The sequence below is a fragment of the Sminthopsis crassicaudata genome, chromosome 6 (genome assembly GCF_048593235.1).
Source record: "Sminthopsis crassicaudata isolate SCR6 chromosome 6, ASM4859323v1, whole genome shotgun sequence".
Classification (NCBI taxonomy): domain Eukaryota; kingdom Metazoa; phylum Chordata; class Mammalia; order Dasyuromorphia; family Dasyuridae; genus Sminthopsis; species Sminthopsis crassicaudata.
The window spans coordinates 74,233,272-74,252,695 of NC_133622.1; the positions used below are offsets into that span (position 1 = coordinate 74,233,272).

At 37.4% G+C, this 19,424-nt stretch overlaps 1 protein-coding gene across 1 annotated transcript in view; it reads right to left on the bottom strand.

Moving 5' to 3' along the window:
• SLC10A7 (solute carrier family 10 member 7) overlaps positions 1-19,424 on the bottom strand; it is a 252,938-nt gene that overhangs the window by 156,727 nt on the left and 76,787 nt on the right. The window contains exon 5 of the mRNA XM_074276184.1: positions 11,670-11,708. Within this exon, the coding sequence (XP_074132285.1) occupies positions 11,670-11,708 (39 nt within the window). The remainder of the gene's footprint in view (positions 1-11,669; positions 11,709-19,424) is intronic.

Genomic DNA, 19,424 nt, shown 5'->3' on the forward strand with positions numbered 1-19,424 from the left:
ATAATCAGTTAAAATTTGTAAAAACCCTACTAAATGGTATATTTCCTTTCTGTTCCTCTCTCTCTCTAGAATTAGCCCCACAATATCCCTGTATCTCTGATACTTCTTCATATAGAAATGTATCTTACTATTTTCTAGACTGAATTTGTCATTACAAATTGATCTGAAAGGAACCTGACATCATTTATCTTGGGCAGACTTATAAAGCTTTCACTGGGCACCAAAATTGCTAATCAAATCTCCAAGAAATGGCATTGACCCCCCCAAAAAAAAGCTGTAGGTCAACTTGTTAAACCAACAAGAAGTTTCATCCCAGTAATGCATCACTATGGGATGATTGGTTACTGAGAGCCAATCAATTCAAGGGACATTTATTGAGCCCCTACTATGTGCAGGGTACTGGGGATACAAATGACCCATTCCAGTATTTAATGAAGTTCTTCCATAAAGATAAAGACTATGTCTATAAGTTAGTATAACAGAAAATAAGCTGTGATGGGAGCAAGGAAGAGTTAGAGCAGAATTGCTTTAGGAAACCTGAGGGCAAATCTGTTTACCATATAATTGTACTCTATTTTTAAAAGATAATCTAAAGCTGTAAAACTATGAAACAGTCATACTTTCACCTACTAATTTTGTAATTCCAACCTAAAAGAGCTTTCAAATTGATTTCATACAACTTGTTCTTTCTGGTTCCATTATTCCTGGGATATCCACTTCCCCACCACCCTTAATATTTGCTATTTGCACTTACTATTTGCAAATTAGATTACTAAAGATCAAAGTTAGTCTTTCATAATTGCTCAATCATTCTTCTATGCTCGGCACCATTTTACACTTCAAACAAACAGAATTTTATTTTAAGTAATTCTATTAATGTCACGTGTAATATCCTAAGATAGAGACACAATTTTTTAGCAGTCATGAATACTGATTCAATTATTTTCAGGGAGCAGCCATATGTCTGGAGGTACAAGAATACAAAGCTGGACATCCAGCAAAACCCTTAGGATGCCAAGATACGGCACCTTTATCCAGGGACAACGGAATCAGGTGAACTCTGTCTGCCACATGGTTCTCCCCATGGCTGCGATTTGTATCATTTGTACTGCTAGACTCTGAGAGTCACTTTGTTTTATTGTTGTTTTTGTAAGGGCCTCTTAGACAATCTAATATGTTTACTTTTAAATTTGACATTATGTACACTGCTCTTCCATCGAGGGAGGCGCCTACAAAGCACGCCTGACTTCTGATCACAAGCCAGTACTTCAAGAAGCCTGCCTAAAAGAGCATTGCACTTCTTCCTTGGAGCTAGCACAATAAAAAAGAAAAGAGATGTGTGTTCTTTCTTGCATTCAGGATGACAAGTCCTTCTGCCGATTGAAGTTTCAGGCTTTAAATGGATGCATTTGATTCCCTGAGAACAAAAGGGACTAGGAACCAGACTGAAAGAACCATGCAAGGCAGAGCCAAATAAGGCGCTTGTGACTGTCAACCATTTATTACAGTCAACGGAACAAGCGGCATCCCGACTTTCCTCCAAAGCACAAGAGCAAGTTTCTTTGAAGAGATCAGTGACTCCTCAAAGGCCCGAGACCAGGGATGGATTTTAAACTTGCAGACTCGGCCTCATTGTAAAATGCAAAGGAGGAGCAGACACTGTGGAAAGAACCTGGGGGTTCAAGGTCAAGATTTAGAAATGCATGTCTATCCTATTCCTCAGCACCTGGAGGAGTCTCCAGCTTGTAGGAAGCATGGTGCTTCACCTCTTTGCTTCTCCATCTACCAGATGTTTTCTGAAGTTACAGGGGCTTCCAAATGTGGATCGTGACTGGGACAAGTCCTAAGAAGCAAACACAGACACTAGAACCAAGGAGCCACAACTTCAAGAACTAGTGTTTCACATTGATAGAGAAAAAAAGGAAAACTTTGTAACCCATCCATGTGAGGGAAATTGTGCTAATACAATAAAAGTATGAAATGAGGAAGATTATAAGCATATTAATCAAATAACAATGATGGAGTGTCCATTAGGTTCAATGTAGTCAAGAAGTCATTATTTTCAAAGGGTAAGACTCAACTTCACGAAATTGAACCTAAATTTCTACCAATGAAAGTGGTCATGAGTTCCAGAGAACTTATTATAAATCAGGATTAGTAGAGGGGCTAGAGCTGTGATTTCATGGGTAGATGGAATTCCTAAGTATGGAAATTCCCTCTACTAATACAGTTCTCTTTAATTTAAAATCCTGGCAGACTGCCTAGAAAAAGAGATTAAGTGACTTGCCAGGGTGGAGGGAAAAGTCATAAAAGACAGTTCTTATCAGAGACAGGACCAGAACTGATATGCTGGCCTTTATTATAAGTATTAATAAAAATACTTCATATTTATTCATTCTATTTAGTTTAATTCCACAAATATTTGTTTACCAGTTGCTATGTATAAGGAAGCTAAGTAGGTGTTGGGGATACAAAAGCAGAAATTAAACAATCCCTGCCCTCAAGGAACTTATAGGCCTTTGGAATGGGTGTGTGTGTAGAGAATATAATACAGGAAAATAACAAAGTAAATGTAAAAACAAATTTTAAAAAAGCATAAGTAGTTTTGAGAGAGAGAGAGTACTAACTACTGGGAAAGGATCAGAAAAATCATCAGGTAGCAGGTATACTTTGAAGGAAGCCAGATCTTCTTTGAGATATTTATTGATTTGTTTGTTTGTTTGTTTTGGTCTAAGAGATGTATATATATATATATACAGACAAAAATTTTCAATTTGGGGCATGACATTTTAAAAATTAATTAAAAAAAGATAAAGGCATGTGGCATTTGTTAAAGGGTAATAAAATAACTTCAGTCAATTGGCTAGTTCTACACCACTGGATTTCTTTAAATAGTAATGAAATCATTGCTTTTTAAAAAAAAATCCATCATTATTAAAATAAAAAAAAAAAAGTTGGCTGAGCCTCTCCTAAAATTAGATTTGTAAGTTTCTGGTCATTCCCATAATTAAATCTATGTCACAAATTTGCAAGAAAAATGGACACTGTGACTAATGCATTTACTTGCTGCAGAAGTCCTGTCAAGTAATATAAGGCATTATGCTGTTAAAATGCAATAGGTACAGATTCTATACATTTTTATTGAGCAAGAAAGGCCATTTTATGTTTAGGATGACTATTTCAGATAAAACCTTGTAGGAGAAACAAATCTACAAAGCAATTACCACAATATTTCTGTGCTAAAAATATTGCTTGATGTGTAAGCACAAAGGCATAAAGGCTTTCTGCCTAGGAAAGACAAGCACAAGCTATACATTTGTTGACTGAGGAGATAGTTCCTGTTGGATCGTGGAGATTTCCTTTGTCCCACCTTCCCCCTTTCAGAAAGCCTCCCTCCCAATGTTTGTTTGTTGTTGTTGTTTTGTTTCTTTTTTCTCCTCTTCTCCCTCCTCCCACCCAATCTTTAGAGGACAAGATTAAGTAATCACCTAGAGCAGGGATTCTTAGCTTTTTTTGTGCCCTGGACCCCCTCTGGTAATCAGGTAAAGTCTATGAACCACTTTATGTCTATAAATGTTTATAAATAAGTTAGGGAAATTGTAAATTTCTGTTAGAACTTAACAAAAATAAAAATGTGATTTTTCCCATTCAAATTTATGAACTGAAATCCCAGAATGCTGTTGTCTTGAGTGGTTATTTCAAGCTTTTATCCTTATCTAACTTATTACATAATAATGTCACATTTTATCAACCAGATTATAATCTAGTTGAGATTGAGAACAGAGACCATATCTTATGTGTCTTAGTTTCTCCCAAGGGAATCTGTCACATAGTAGAATAATAACCATAACAACAACAAATCACATTATATAATGTTTTACCTACCGACCTCATCATTCGAACCTCAAAAATAAATGTGCTGATGCTTTACTATCCCCATTTTACAAAGGAGGAAAATAAGGCTTAGAGGGGTTGAATACTTTTTCCATGATTACAAAGCTACTAAGTAAATGTCAGAGGGAAAATTCCAATCTAAATCTTCTAGACTTAAAAGTTTAGGGTTATTAAACCTACTCTGCTAAGTTGCTTCTCTAATGGGTGTCCAACAAATTATCTGCAGCTTTGCTTTGGTGCTAGTGTTCCAACTCTGATTTTGTTGTTATTCAGTTATTTCAGTCATGTATGAAATGTTGTGACCCCATTTGGTGTTTTCTTAGTAAAGATACTGTGGATTTTCTTCTCCAGCTCATTAAGTGACTTGACCAGGATCATATAGCCAGCAAATACCTAACGCCAGAATTGAATTCATAAAGACTTGGTAGTCTATCTACTGCCCAGCTAGCTGTTCCACCAATATTTTTCAAGAGGAAGTACTTATTAAGTGCCAACTGTAGTAAAGCATTGTACTGTGTGCTAAGCTTTCCGAGTTTAAACACAGTGTGCAATGACCCAAAGAGGTGCTCTGTTATCCTGTTAAATTTACCTTATGAAACTAACTTATTAAATGCTTATTAAATGCTTAGTGTGTGTACAGCACAGTGGTGAGTGCTGTTTTTGCATCCCACTTCAAATACACTGTACAAAGCTATCCTGTTAGACCTCTTAAGTTTACCTAAATTCTCTAGTATTTTAAAGATGGGCAAACTGCTTTAAGTCACAAAAAATTCTGTGAGGTAGGAAACATGTTACTGTGATCAAATTGAAGTTCAGAGGGCCAAAGTGATTTCTCCAAAGGTCACACAGTTGGAAAGAGAATGAGCTGGGATTTCCATCTAAGTTTCCTCTCTCTTCATCCAGCATCCTTTTCCCTTCACTTAAAGTCAATTTCTTAATGGTTATTTTAAAACTGGTCCTTTCACACTGAGCCACAGTGGCTCACTGAACTCTTACACTTCTTATTCCTTGAATTTAGTTATTCTTTTTCACACTTCTCACGATTTAAAAGAGTTTAGTCACTTTCCTTTAATAATTACATAATGACATCCTGGAAAGATGGACATATTCAGAGTTCTCCCAACACTGAATGAATATGCCTCTCTTCCCACAATCTCTCCAACAATGACTGCTGCTAATTAATTCCATTTTCTTGACAAATGGCAGGGAAATCAATGTAAAATCATGAAGGAAAAGGGGCTGAACTGTTTATAGCTTTCAACCAAGTTGGAAATATAACTCAGGAAGGCCAAGAACAGGAATAAAGGTCCAATAATATCCATAATATCCAAAATATCCATAACAACATCATTTGTGATAGCCAAAAAAAAAAAAAAAAAAAAAAAAAAAAGGAAACAACGTGAGTACTCACTGATTGAAAAATGGCTTTAAAAAAAAATCTGTAGTATAGAAATACAATAGTTTTGTACAGTAATAAAAGACTAAGAGAAAAATTCAGAGCAACTTGTAAGAATTAATTATTCTTATGATAAAAGACTTACAGAATTAACACACAATTAAAATTAAAAGAACTAACTGAAATACAAATGGTCTCAGGTAACAGATAAGGAAATTTACTCCCCTCCCACCAATTCCAGATAAGAAGGAAAAATACTGTATGTTGTACTGAATGTTATAGGAAAAGGGTTCATTTACTGAGAGAGATTGAGGAATGAAGGTGAGGAAAATATTTCCAGAAATGACTATGACTTTTTAAATGAGGATCAAACTTCTTTTTAAATGAAGACAACTGACCTGAAAGCATTCTCTATTTGTAGATAAGATGCAAGACAAGTCCTAAACATTTGAAAGACTTTAGGACACAAAGTAGATTATTTGGGCAAGTTAGCAGTAGAGTAAAAACTATTAGAATAATCTTATGTAGTGAATGAAAAGGGAATACTGAATAAACACAAATCAAATATAATCACTTCTAAAGAAATGAAAAAGTATTCAAGGATCCAGGCCCTAGTCTACAACCTCCCTTTGCAACATTCGTTAATCTTGTAGATTTTTGAGCAAAGGGTTGGGAAGTTAATAGCCCATACAACCCCCACCAATGTTGGATAGAAGTGAAAAGAGGGACAATGAATCCTCTTGGCAGAGAAGGGTAGAATTTAAGTGCAGAGGCATACTGTCAAACAATGTGGCTGTTTGTTTTCTACACTGCATTCCTTTGTTCCAAAGAAAGAGGAAGGGGTATGATTTAGAGTAGAGGGGAGTAAATGTAGGGAAGTGATAGCTATATAAAAATTATGGATTCTTTTGTTGCTTGTTTTCTTTTTAATAACTACTATTTATTTTTAATGATTTTTTTTAATTGAACTCCAAATTTTCTCTGTCCCTTCAGCCCCTCCCTCACCCAAAGAGAAGGCAAGCAATATAATAATTGTTCTGTTTAGATTTAAAAATTGAAACTGGTGAGAACTAGAGCTAAGGCCAGAGGACAACTAAGGTACTTAAACTGGGTTACTAGAGTGAGAGATGGATAGTAGATTTTTAAATTTAATTTTTTCCTCTTTCCTGATGTATTCTTCTTAGATGATCTTCTGGAAGTAGCAACAACCACTATATCAAAGGAGGAGAATGTGATAATGAAAGGTATCTTGTAAAAAATGTAATTCCCCTCCTCCCCCAAAGCCTTTTCTCAAAATAAATATAAAATATCTAGAAACACAAACTGGGAAGGGGAGAAGAAGATAAGGGAAATGTGCTAAGCACTGAACTAAGCACTTTTTACAAATATGATCTCATTTGATCCTCACAATCCGGAGAGGTAGACACTGCTATTATTTCCATTTCACAAGTCAAGAGCAGGTAAGTGACTTAGGTGGGGTCACACACAGTGTCTGAGGCCTTCCTGATTCTAAGCCCAGCACTCTATGCACGATACCGCCTAGTGGACTGCACCTGTAATTTGGGGGGTATAGGGAACTCCCAGGTGAGCCAACTCTCCCCCTTGTAGTCAGTGTAGGCTGGAAACCTTCTCTGCACCAGTCCCGAGAAGCTGCCTTGAAAACAGAGAGGTTCTGAACCGGATCTTGGACCCAGGCTTTCAAGGATTTGGGGCCAGCTCTCTCACTGCAAACAAATATAATAATCTTCAAAGATCAATTTATGAAAGATAATGTCCAGAAGCAAACATGGTTCATAGCTCACTTGGCTGGAAATGCTTGGCGATGGATGGCTCACAAGCAATTGCTAGAATATTGGGGAACTTAATTAGAATACAAGACTCATACCAAATTAACATGCCCAATGGAGCCGTTTCTTTTCTTACCCTTTAGACTAATTTTTGGGGGGAGGTGGGGGTGAGAGGTTGGGCAGAAAAATTTCTCCTCCAAGACCTAAAGCTAGAATGTGACCAAATCACACAATTAAAATGTAACTTTGGTAAATTACTAATACTTCTCAAACATAGCACAACCTTTTGAAATTAAACAAAGACATCTGAAATCCCTGATCCAATTCCCCAGAGAATCACCATTCCCTGTGTTTGAGAAATGCTCCTTGCTTCATATGTGTCCAAAAAAGCATGCAAGTAAGCTGAACTTGGCCTTATGCGCAGCCCTTCGCTCATTAGGATATTTCATAATAGCAAAAACCCTGCTCAACAACCACCCAGAATTACTAAAATGCTATCAGATTTTATTAAAACCCCATCAAGTGGGAAATCTCAAATCGCTTATTATGCTCTACAATTATTGTAAAGCGAACTCTTTAAATGAGGAGGAGATAATGACATTAACTTCTTAACTTAAAGCAATCCTCCATGGCATGATTCTAAAATATTCTCTTGGTCTGAAATTTATGTAAATTGAATTCATCTATCATTAGTTATTACCAACCCAGCTACATAAAAACAGTTTTCTGTAACAATTAATTCTTTAAAACACTGTGTTTTAATTAGACCTGGGATGTTATGAAGCTCGCTATAAATATGGACAATGTTTTATCTAGTGCCCCCAACTACCTGAAAACCAGAAAGAATTTTTGGAGATTGTTTTTCCCTTTTAAAAAAATTCATCTTATTAATACATTTTCATTCAAAATTTAAAATGCAATGAGGAATTCTAAATTTCTTTTAGATGCCCCTATGTGAATACCTGAAAAATGTTTACTCCTAACAATAAAAGTCTCAAATTATGGAATTTTAGAGCAAGAAGGAATCTTAGACTACAGAATAGCAAAGGTATTTCAAATAAGAACATGGAATAATGAACTGTACTTTATTTGAATACAGTACACGTTAGGATATGAAATATTGACCTAACAAATATTTGAATGCAGACTATTAGAACATGGAATGCATTTTCAAATTAGGAGGAACCTCAGAGAACATCTAGTTCAATCCCTTCATTTTACAAATAAGACAATTAAGGCTCTTCCTCTAAAAATGACATCCCATTATTTATTTTATCTGTGTTGTATTCCTGTCCACACCCACTCCATCCTTGGTAAAATGTAAGCTCCATAAAGGCAGACTTTCCTTTTTATCTTGGTACTCTCAGTGCCAGGAACACAAGGGGGTACTTAGTAAACATTTGTTGAATTGAACTGTTCAGTGATTTGCCCAAGATCTCACAGAAAGCCACAAGAACTGAGGTCTCCTGCCTCTGGTTCAGGTCTCTTTCCCCTATTCCCCACTAGCTCAAGTCATCTGAATCTTCACTTAAGACAATTTTATTCGCGTGGGGAACGCTCTCCACTGACAGAGACTGGTAACTCATACTAATCTAGAATGTCTCAGAAAGCTGACTGGGAACAATGAGACATTTAAATGACTTCAGTAAATTGTCTGAGGCAGCCTTGGAACCCAGGGCTTCCTGATTCTGAGGCCAGCCTGTTCTGCAGTGGAATACACTGCAGCGGATCGAGCAGCTGCCTTGGATGCAGGGAATAGGAGTTCCGATCCTGCCTCAGATACTTATAAGCTATGTGATGCTGGACAAGTAACGCCTATTTGCTTCATCTCCTCATCTGTAATATGGGGACACATTGGAGGAGGAATCGGCAAACCACTATCTTTGCCCAGAAATCTAAACTAGGGTTATACAGAGCTGGACGTGACTAAATGACTGAACAAAAACAACCAGGAGATCTTAAGTACATCTGGGTGTTTTCTATCTATAAAACAAACCTTCAAAGTCCGTGAAGAAATGCCTCTCATTTGATAATTAGAGTTAGAATCTATTAAAGCTTCCATTCTCGACTATAATTTGGGCCTGGCAGAGAAGAGGAACCTCAAGCCTGTTCAGAGCATGGGATGGTGAGGGGAGGTAGAGGCGTACAGAGGGAAAGAAGCTGCCCCCTTCAGCTTTGACTCTGCTCCCTCTTCTTAGCCCCATCCTACCAAAAACTCCTACCCACCTTTGGTAATTCATGTTTCGGAAAGGGGCGGAAGGTGGCAAGCAAGTAAGAGCTGTTCTGCTTAGTCACCGCCTTCTCCTCACTTCCAGCATCTCCTTCGGATTTCTCCCAATCTCAACGTCACCTATCCGTCAGGAGCCAGCTCCAGGCCCTCTTCTTCCCACCCTTCAAATCCTGGGGCTTCACACAGAATGAAGGTAAAGGCATCTTCACACAATTCTGACTGAGCACCCACTATGTACAGAAGGGAGGAAGGTCTTAATCGCACAGGTCAGGGCTTCTTAAACTTTTTCTACTCGTGACCCCTTTTCACCAGGGAAACATTTCATGACTCTGAGTATATAAGTATAAAAAATAGACATAGAAATCAAATGTTTAATGATAATAAATTATAGTTTTATGGTTGTGACCCACAGTTTAGGAAATTTTGGCATCGATAAGCAATTGTCTCCATCCCATAGTCACAATGAAGCCTAAAAATTTTTCAAATTTTTAGAGTAATACAGAGCTGAGGGAATCAGATTTTGATCAACAAATGTACAATGACCTCCTAATTTATGACAAACTGACTTCCAATTAGATCAAACCCTGTCGTCATTATAAGTATGAATAACTGATATTTATGTAACGTTCTAAGATTATTTAGGTGCTGCAGGTATTACGATCCTCAGAAACTTAAGTTGATCATGATAAACTACTTTGACCAAGGTCATAAGATCACATGACTAGCAAGTGGCAGAGGCACGGTCACAATCCAAAACCATTTTTCTCTCCCAGACTGATAATATACAAGATATACAAGAATTATCTTTTTGCTAACCTTTTCTTTTTCTTTTGTTTTTCTTCCTTGAGCACAGATCGGCAATTTTGTGATTCTGAGCGTAAGGAGTAAAGCTAGAGGACCGGGGACTATTTAGCTGTACTTGATAACTATGAAAACTCTTTCCACCAATGGAGATCAAAGATTCAAATGTAATTTATAGTCTTGGAGAAATATCATAATGTAGCAGGTCAAGAAACAACATTTTAAAAATCACTCTGCAGAAATGTAAACAAGTAAAAAGCAATTACCTCAATAAAGCAATTACAGAAGCTAAAAATAATTAAGACCAATTAAATAACCTACTAATGAATCTTTAAAATCTGACAAAAATGGTACAGTATTCATAATTCAAAAAACTGTACAATTCAGTACAACAAAATATCCTAACTTTAAAAGGCTCTAAATATATATCATATAAATATATTTGTAAAAGTACATATCTCGACACATTCTTAGCACAATTCTTAACTATTATATTATTCTTAATTTTAAACTACTTCATCAACAGTCTGAGTCTAATTTAATAACAGCAAATATATTGGTGAAGAGGCTGGATATACAATGGGTGGTGATATGAAATGAATTTGAATTTAGGATAATCCTATGTATTCTCAAGCTTATTTATGTACCATTGATTTTGTTTCTGTTTATGTATAAATCAGCATAATATAACTGCTTAAATGAGAAATATACTCCCTGAAAAGTATTTTATTTTCATGTATTTCACCTAATCAAAACATTCTATTCACAACCCTCCAAAACTCAAGCAGCTTTTGAAATTTTTTAAAAACTCAAACCCTTGCCAAATCTTCCAGTTTTAAAAGGACCACTATAAGGAAACAGACTATAATTCTCTATTCTTTATAAAAAATTTTAATTATTGTATAGAAGTCAAGACTTTCTCCCCCTCCCCACTCTTCTCTCTCTCTCTCTCTCTCTCTCTCTCTCTGTCTCTCTCTCTCTCTCTCTCTCTCTCTCTCTCTTGAGGGACTGATGCCTAAAAGAAAAAGAAAAAAAAAAAGGATTTCTCTGATCTTTGCAAATTATTGACCTTTAAGTTGCCTTCTGGTCTTTCCTTTAGATTTCTCAAAAGTGCCCAGGATGGTGGCTTCAATGACAATGAAACATGCAAAATAAATGACATGTCACCAGGTAAATTAGCATCTCCTTTCTGACCAGCTGGGTCATGTTTCCTCTTCAAAATCCTTGGCCCCTTGATAGAAAATAATAGTAATCTAATAGACCTTATTAAACAATCAATATATTGACAGCACCTCTATAAAGAGAAACGTTGTGTTATAATTGATTCCCTTTAACCCATTCAATGGCATATTAAACTCAAGTATATAGAGTACACTGCAAAAGATCAATTGCCTTTATTTAGTAAGTAATTTTATTCAGGCCATGATGAATAGAAAGGTACAGCAACATTTAACAGAATTGAAAAATGTTTTCAGCTTTCACCAAAGTCTTCCAAATAACTGACCTCCACCAACCCCCAAAAAGTCATTTCAGAGAAAGATTTAAACATTGCATTACTCACCAAAAAACTTCCAAAGGCTGAGTTAAATATAGCTGCTGCCTACAAAGAGGAAAAAGGAAAAGTAAACTAAAAGTCAACAGTCACAGTGCAAGCAAAGAATGCCATTCTCCCTCCCTCCTTCCCTCCCAACACTCCAGTTCCCAGCCCCAGAACCCCATATACTATTAGGCAAAGTTCGCCATTGCTAACAAAAATTGCCAGTGGCCTGTAGTTTACAAAGACAGATGAGCTGCAGCTTAGGAACTCATAAATAATGGGTCTCAATGGCAAGCCGAAAAGGCTTGCTACTCATTGTTATAAACTTATGACAGGTAACAAAAGAATCATCCCCAATATGTGAGCAGAAACCTCGTTGTTATTGATTCTGCCTACTGGACACAAAGCAATCAAGAGGCTGATTTATTCATCCAAGAAAGCAGCAATTTAGATTTCTGACTGAAATACCCACGACGGCAGGGTCACCTCAGCAAGTTCCTAGCCCCCTTGCTCAGTGCACACGAGTAACTGAAGCCATCGGCTACAAGGGGAGCTCTCAGGCTGCCATTAACCCCATACTCCATGAATCAGGGAAGGCTGCTAAAGCCCAACCAGTTAACAAGTCATTCAGCAGCAACACCCACCATTCTCAAGTAGAAACACCCATGCAAGAGGTCAGTCCAAAGAGTCTTTGTAATTCGGACAGGAAACAATTGGCAATGGCTTTAGAAGCCAGCAGGCTTACCTAAGTATCCAGGGAACACAAGGTAGATGGAAGAGAGCTCTTAACTTTAAATCAATCACTATGTTCCATGAAGCTACACCTGAATCTTGAATGCTTCTCCCAGTTCCCAAATGGATAGAAACTTGTGTAGCATCCAATTTGATGATAGAAAAGAGGTAAAACAAACAAACAAGAAGCTCATAGGAAAGGGAAAAAAAACAAAGAAAGAAAGAAAAGATAGGAGTGAAGGGAGAAAACCTTCTATTAACATGTCCTGGAGCTCCCGAGCAGAATTAAATTAATCATCATAGACATTTTCAGCTACACTGCAATAAGAAAAGGATGTCAATTTAGCAAGTTTGAATAAAGTCCAAAGCCAAGCTAAGAGCTGTATCTGAACCAGCCTTCTGCTCCATAAGAGGATGCAATGAGAGTGAATGGGTAATGAGATCCCTGGCTCCAGAGAGCTTAGCTCTCCTATTCAAGTTCATAATTAATTCAAAGCTTTGATAATTTCATTAGATTCCTCCTTTGCTGGCCCTATCAATAAAAGATGGCACTGGACTGCAGTTCCTCTGTGGCATAAACACAGGCAAAGGCACAGACCAGGGAACCTTTGCTTCCTGACAGGGACAATGGCATATGGTGCTCCATGTTGCTGAGGGAGCAATGGAAAAAGATACAGCTAAATAAAACATTACAGATGACAGTTGTAAACTACAGCAACATATTTTAACACCTCTTACTTATTGGATTCCTTTGCTGAGGATTAAAAGAGAGAAAGCTTTGCGGTAGGAGTAAAAATCAGAGAGGAGCTGGGAGGGTAAAAGCTCCATGATTTTCTAATTCTGACTGTCTAAACTTTAGGTTTATAACACATCTATCTTACATTCACAACAAATAATTTTCCACCTTTGAACTCCGTCCCCATTCTTTCCAGAACCTTTCCACCCTGCACATAGTTGTCAAATATCTATTTCCTTTTTGATTACAGGTCTTATCGTGCAAACCTCCTACTACCTCTAGGACAAACACACTATTTTTCATTTGAGGCCCAGGAAAATCTGGCTCCAGATTTCTTTTACTTTACTCTCCTTCATACACTTTATGTTCCAGGCAAAGGAGTCCTCCAGCCATATCCTCCACCAACATAGTTTCTGCACTCACAGGCTATTCTCTCATGTCCAGAATGCATTTATTTTTCTCTTCTGCCTCTCAGAACCCAAAACTTCCTTCAAAACGCAGCTCTATTTAAAACCTTTCCTGATCATTCCACCCCTATTTCTCAGTGCCCTCACTCTCTTGAAGTTACTTGGCATTTATTTGTATATACTTTGTTTTTGAGGGAAATGTCAGATGATAGATATGGCTTAATCTTAGAGCCAGGAAGATCAGAATTCAGTTGTATCTCTGGCTCTGTGGGAAAAATCACTTAACTCCTCAGGGCTCTCGAGAGCAGACACCAGCCTCAGAGTTCCCAATACCAATGAACTCACAGTATATCCCACCCCTTTCTTATACTGTGCAGGCTGAATGTACAGTTTTTGCAGCCCTAGTGGCTAAGCAAGTAGTTGTAGGTCCAGATCTGTGATTTCATCAGTGTATTCAGCTCTAGTTCTGCACTGTCTCCACCCAAGCAGATGGCCATTCTAGTCTTAGAGAAATGCCTGAGGCAGTGGTGTTCAATTCATAGAAATCCAGGCCAGGAATCTGGAAAGAAAGATTCCTGCAGGCTGTATATTTGATTAGAAGTGTATTATTGCAGTGTATTGTATTGTATTTGTGTGTATGTATATGTATATATATATATATGTGTGTATATGTATATATATATATGTGTGTGTGTGTGTATATATATATATATATATTATGGGTTTGTTGTATCAAATGGATGAGTCTTTCCCTAGTATTCAAAGAAATAGGGAAGCACTCAAAGTACAGAAGAGTCAAAGTAAATGGAAACAAACACTAACCTTGTCATTATCTACCCATTCCCCTTAGCTTCTTATGCTAGCTGAATAGAATTCTTCTAGCTGAAAAATCTCTTCTACAGATGTATTACTATTATGTACTAAGATAACATAACAATAATGAATTTCCCAAGGTCTACATACATACCACTGAATTTGTGGCGATGATTTTGAACTCATTCAGATACCTAATCCTCTTCATGAGCAGACTTTTGTGAAATGGGTCAAATGTAGTTATAGCCACGATCTTAAGCAGAACTGGATCCTTGACATGACCATTAGAACCAAACACTAACAAAGAACTAAGCATTTGCTTTGTTTATGCTTATAAATGCAGGTGAGTTTGGGTTTTTTTGGGGGGAGCACTAACTAGCAACGACCAATATTTAATTCACATAGAACAAATAATTATTTACCTAATAGAGCACAACTGTTTGATATTGGGCAGAGTATCTAAGGCTACCAAAAGTCTCATTTTGTGCATAAATTTCTTACCAATGAATATAGAACCAAGAGAACCAAGTTTTAGCCTCACCAGACTCTCAAGAGGTCAAAGTGGATCAGACCGTTGCTGCCAAGCAGATCCATGGTTGCGTGCAAGGTCCCACTTCCCACACACTGCTGAAATCCTTTCAACAACATCCCCAATAGATGTTCAGCCAGCCTTTGCCCAAATCCCATGATGGAGAACTCACTATAACACGAAGTATCTCATTTTGTCACTGGATAGCTCTTATTTTTAGAAAGCTCTTTCTTATACTGAGCCAAGACCTGCCTCTCCTTCTAATTTACACTCACTGCTCCAAGTTTTGCCCTCTGGCACTCCAAGCATAGTACAGTGGGACAAAGAGATGCTGTGTTTCAGGCACTATATCAGGAGAATTTTGATCTTTAACAATCTATGGAAATTTTCAAAATATGGAGGTTCCCTTGGTGGTCTGCACGGTTTAATTGTCTCTACTATTATCAAACTTTCACACTTAACTCTTGCTACAATTTAGTGGATTTACTTTTAGGTGAAAATGAAATATTCTCTCTTGACTGTATTTCTGAACCAGTTCTGTACCCTTGAAACAAACTTTAGAGACAGTTAGAACTGAGTCTGACTGATGGGTACAACAATGAAAACCCCATCAAGTCACATCAAGAGATTATTATTAAGTTATATTAAGCTCTGTAAACAGAACTGATCAGTGATACACCTCACCTACAAGGAACCCTACTGCTTGTTTTTTTCCTGCCTTTTCCTGGCCCTGACTTTAAAAAACAAGCACAAATGGGAACTTTAGGATGAAAGTTCCCTCTCTGAATCATACAGAAATACAAACATGCTGGGAATACCCAAAGTCTCAGTGCTTTTATACACTGAGACTTTTGTGATACCCTGTACATATAGATATGAAAGTACACACACACACACACACACACACACACACACACACACACACCCCTCCCTTCTTTCTCTCGGTAGCTCGGTCTTACTCAGTATTCAGTCATCTTTATTTCAGTCCCACCCCTGCCTAAGGCAGTAATGGATTCTGGCAAACTAGAAATTTTGGGATCAAAATTCATAGTTCTCTGACCTTCATGCCAAACAATGAATCAAAAGCCACAGATTATTGTTCTCCAACAGCAATCCTTTGTTATCAGAGAGGACATCAGGAGGGTCCTTCCTGTCTTGACTTGCAAGTAAATTGAATTTAAGTAAGGCAGAGCTATACAAAATCATCAGTCCCCAGCTTCCCCAGAATCATCAGGGTACAGTGGCAAACATAGGTCAAGCTGACTGGTGATGGCCCTGGATGCAGTGGGAGACCTTGGCCTTTTGGTCTGAGGCAATATCCATTCAATGATTTAAGATTTAAGATTTAAGATTTAAGACTAAATAAGAAAAAAAAGATGGCATAATTCGCCTTCACAAAACAATCTGTCTGAGAATGGAAGACCCTTGAGTTTCTGGCAAGAACAGAAACAATTGCCAAAATCTGGCTGAAGAATAGCCTAGATGGAGCAGAGGAGTTATAAAAGGAAATAAGGATAGATGATGTTAAAGAAGATGAATACTGGGTAGACTTAATGTCACAAGCAGCATGAAAATATAGTAAGATTATGATTAAGGGAGTGATATGACTGAAATAGGTTTTGGTATATAAAGTAGGATGAGGTAGACAGACAACAGAGGCAGCTGTGAGGACCTTGCAGAAAGCAATTATTCAACATATACTGGTCACCTACTATATGCAAAGCATTGTGGTAGGTGCTGTGAGGAATATGCAGACATGCCTTCAAAAGACCATACAATCTATTTGGGGTTGTGAGCCATGTACCTATATAACACTAAATAAGAAAAGATTTCAATAATGGAGAGTCAAAACAATGAAAGCTTAATAGCTAAATGTACTTTTTTGAGTTCTGAGAGACTGGATTGTGAGGAAAAATAGAAGAGAAAAATCATGAGAGCTGAATCAGTAAATTGTGCACATGACTTAGTTCTGGGCTAGTAAAAAAAAAAAAGAGCAGAGATTGAATATAGGAAAGAAAAATTTGGTAGAAATTGAGGAGAAGTTCACTAACATTTTCTGGATCCAGATTATGACTTCTGTAAGAGAAGGTTATAGGACAAATAGGACAAGAAAGAAGGATTTAAGCCATATAATAGCTGGAGGCTCATGTTGGTATAAACAGGCTACAACAAAACTAATGAGGAACTCTGAACAGGAATAAAAGATATCTTGAAGGAAGAGAAAGAGAACATGATTTGATCATATGGCAAGAATAAAAAATGACAAGTAGACTATTAGAGAGCTAAGAGAAGCTAAGACAGATGTCCTCTATGTTAGTTGGACCTTCAAGGCCAAACTTATAAGAGAACTGGTACAAGAGTTACATAGGCTAAACAAGCACAGATAAGTGACTTCTCCATGTTTAGAAGCAACCGCCAACTCAATGATATCATGGACTATTTGAACAGGACAGATGGCTAATAAGAATCTAGCAAGTCTAAAAATTTTATGATCAACCCATACTATCATTAACTTTTGCTTTATCATATTAATTCCACACCTTTATTTTACATATGAAACAACCTCCCTCCCCATCTAAAGCCTATCAGAAAAAGGAGCTTCAGCTCAGGAAAGGAAGGCCTGCCTTCCCTCTGTTTCAAAGTCCTTGAGAAAGTTCCCTGAACTTCCACTTCCATATCAGTCCTCTCTCATTTTGTCCAGTCATTCCATTTTCATCTTCAACTCTTCCATCCTATTCCTAAAATGCCCTTTCTGTCTCACTAAATTGTCTCTTTCCCTTTAAAACTTGAAACTTCATGGCTATCCGTTGGTTTTTAGTAGACTGGAAAAGCTTTATTACAATATGGAGAAAACTAGTGAGCTATTAGTCTAAGACAGCAATCAGTACTGAATAAATGCTTTGGGAAATGATGATCATAAGGCACATAAAAATTCATTTGAAATGTTTAAATTTTTTTAAAAAATCACCATTTAATTTCAATTATCATTCTTCTTATTTATTCAACAAATCTTTCCAAAATGGGCATGACAAGGTAAGGGCTGAAAGGGGAAATGCATCCCATTTCCTGCCCTCCAAGCACATACACTCCATTAGAAGGAATAAGATACACAAATAACCACAGTACAAAAGAAGGTCCATTACTAACACACAAATCTAACCCTGTCACTCCTCTGCTCAAAGCATTTTCCATAGCCTCTGGATCAAATATAAAATCTTCCACCTGGTTCTTAGGATGACAAACAACACAAAGTGACGTGCCCAGGATCACAGGGCTAGTAAGTGTCTAGGGCCATATTTAAACTCAGGAGGATGTCTTCCTGGCCACAGGCCCAGAGCTCTATGCACTGTGGCGCCCCTAGCGACCTTTCTCCACCACTCAGCTCCAGTCTTATTCCCAGATTACTCCCCTTCATGCCCTCCTAATTCTAGTCAACCTATCTCTAGCTGCTCCTTCCATGCTTTTATAAAAATGGTCTCCAAAGCCCTCTCTTTCCTTGCTGCCTTAAGGAATTCTTAACTCCTTCCTAACAAAGAATAGTTCAGTATCACTTTGTGTATATTTAACTTGACTCAACTGTATAGGGGTTGCATGCCCAAGGAGAATATAAAAGCTCCTTGAGGACAATTGCTTTCCTCACTCATTTTTGTCCCTGCATTCTCAATATGCTTAATAAATGCTTGTTGAAATACACTGAAATATTCTGGGAAAGCAAAGGTGAAAAAACTCCATGGCAGCAGGAGAGCCTCAAGGAGAAATGATGTTTGGGAGGATTTTCATAGTCAGAGCCAAGAAGGGAGGCATAAGCCAAGACAGGAGGCTGAGAGGAAGGTACGGCCTGTCCAAAGAATGGGGTGAAGACCGGCTTAGCTGAAGCTCAGGGTTCAGACAGAGAGGCAGTGGAAGATCCCATTCAGTGCAATTCAAAGAACAAGGACCACAGACCAACTGTGTGCCAGATTATGGTAGGTCTGCATAAACGCCCTCACACAAAAATGGAGCAAACATGGCAAATATGATAAATACAAAGAAAATATACAAAGCGCTATAACAAAATTAAGGAGGAAAAATCACCTTGAATTAGGCAAACAGAAAATATCCCATGATAAAAGTAGCACATTTCAATATAGGCAGGACCAAGGAAGAAAGTCAATAGCCATGTTTGCCTGGAATTGACTCATAAAGGAAGTGTTATGAAATGAGCCTGTACGGGAGGTCATATCCAAATTGTGGGACATATCCTACAACAGCAGTTGTAGGAAAGCAGGGAAGTCTGAATTTGATCCTAAAGCAAGGTTCTTAATGAGAGACCTAAGGACTTTTTTTAATGACTATTTCAATATAATAGTTTTCATCTGTATTTTTAATAAAATTATTATTTTATTAAATGAAATCATGTATTTTATTTATGTATTTATTAACTGAAACTGTGTATTTTATTTCATACATTTAAAAACATTGTTCCAAGAAGGGGTCCTATCAAGGCTTCATCAGACCACCAAAAGAGTCCAAGACTCAAAAAATGATTACCCTATCTAAGGACCAAAGGAATTCTGAAATGG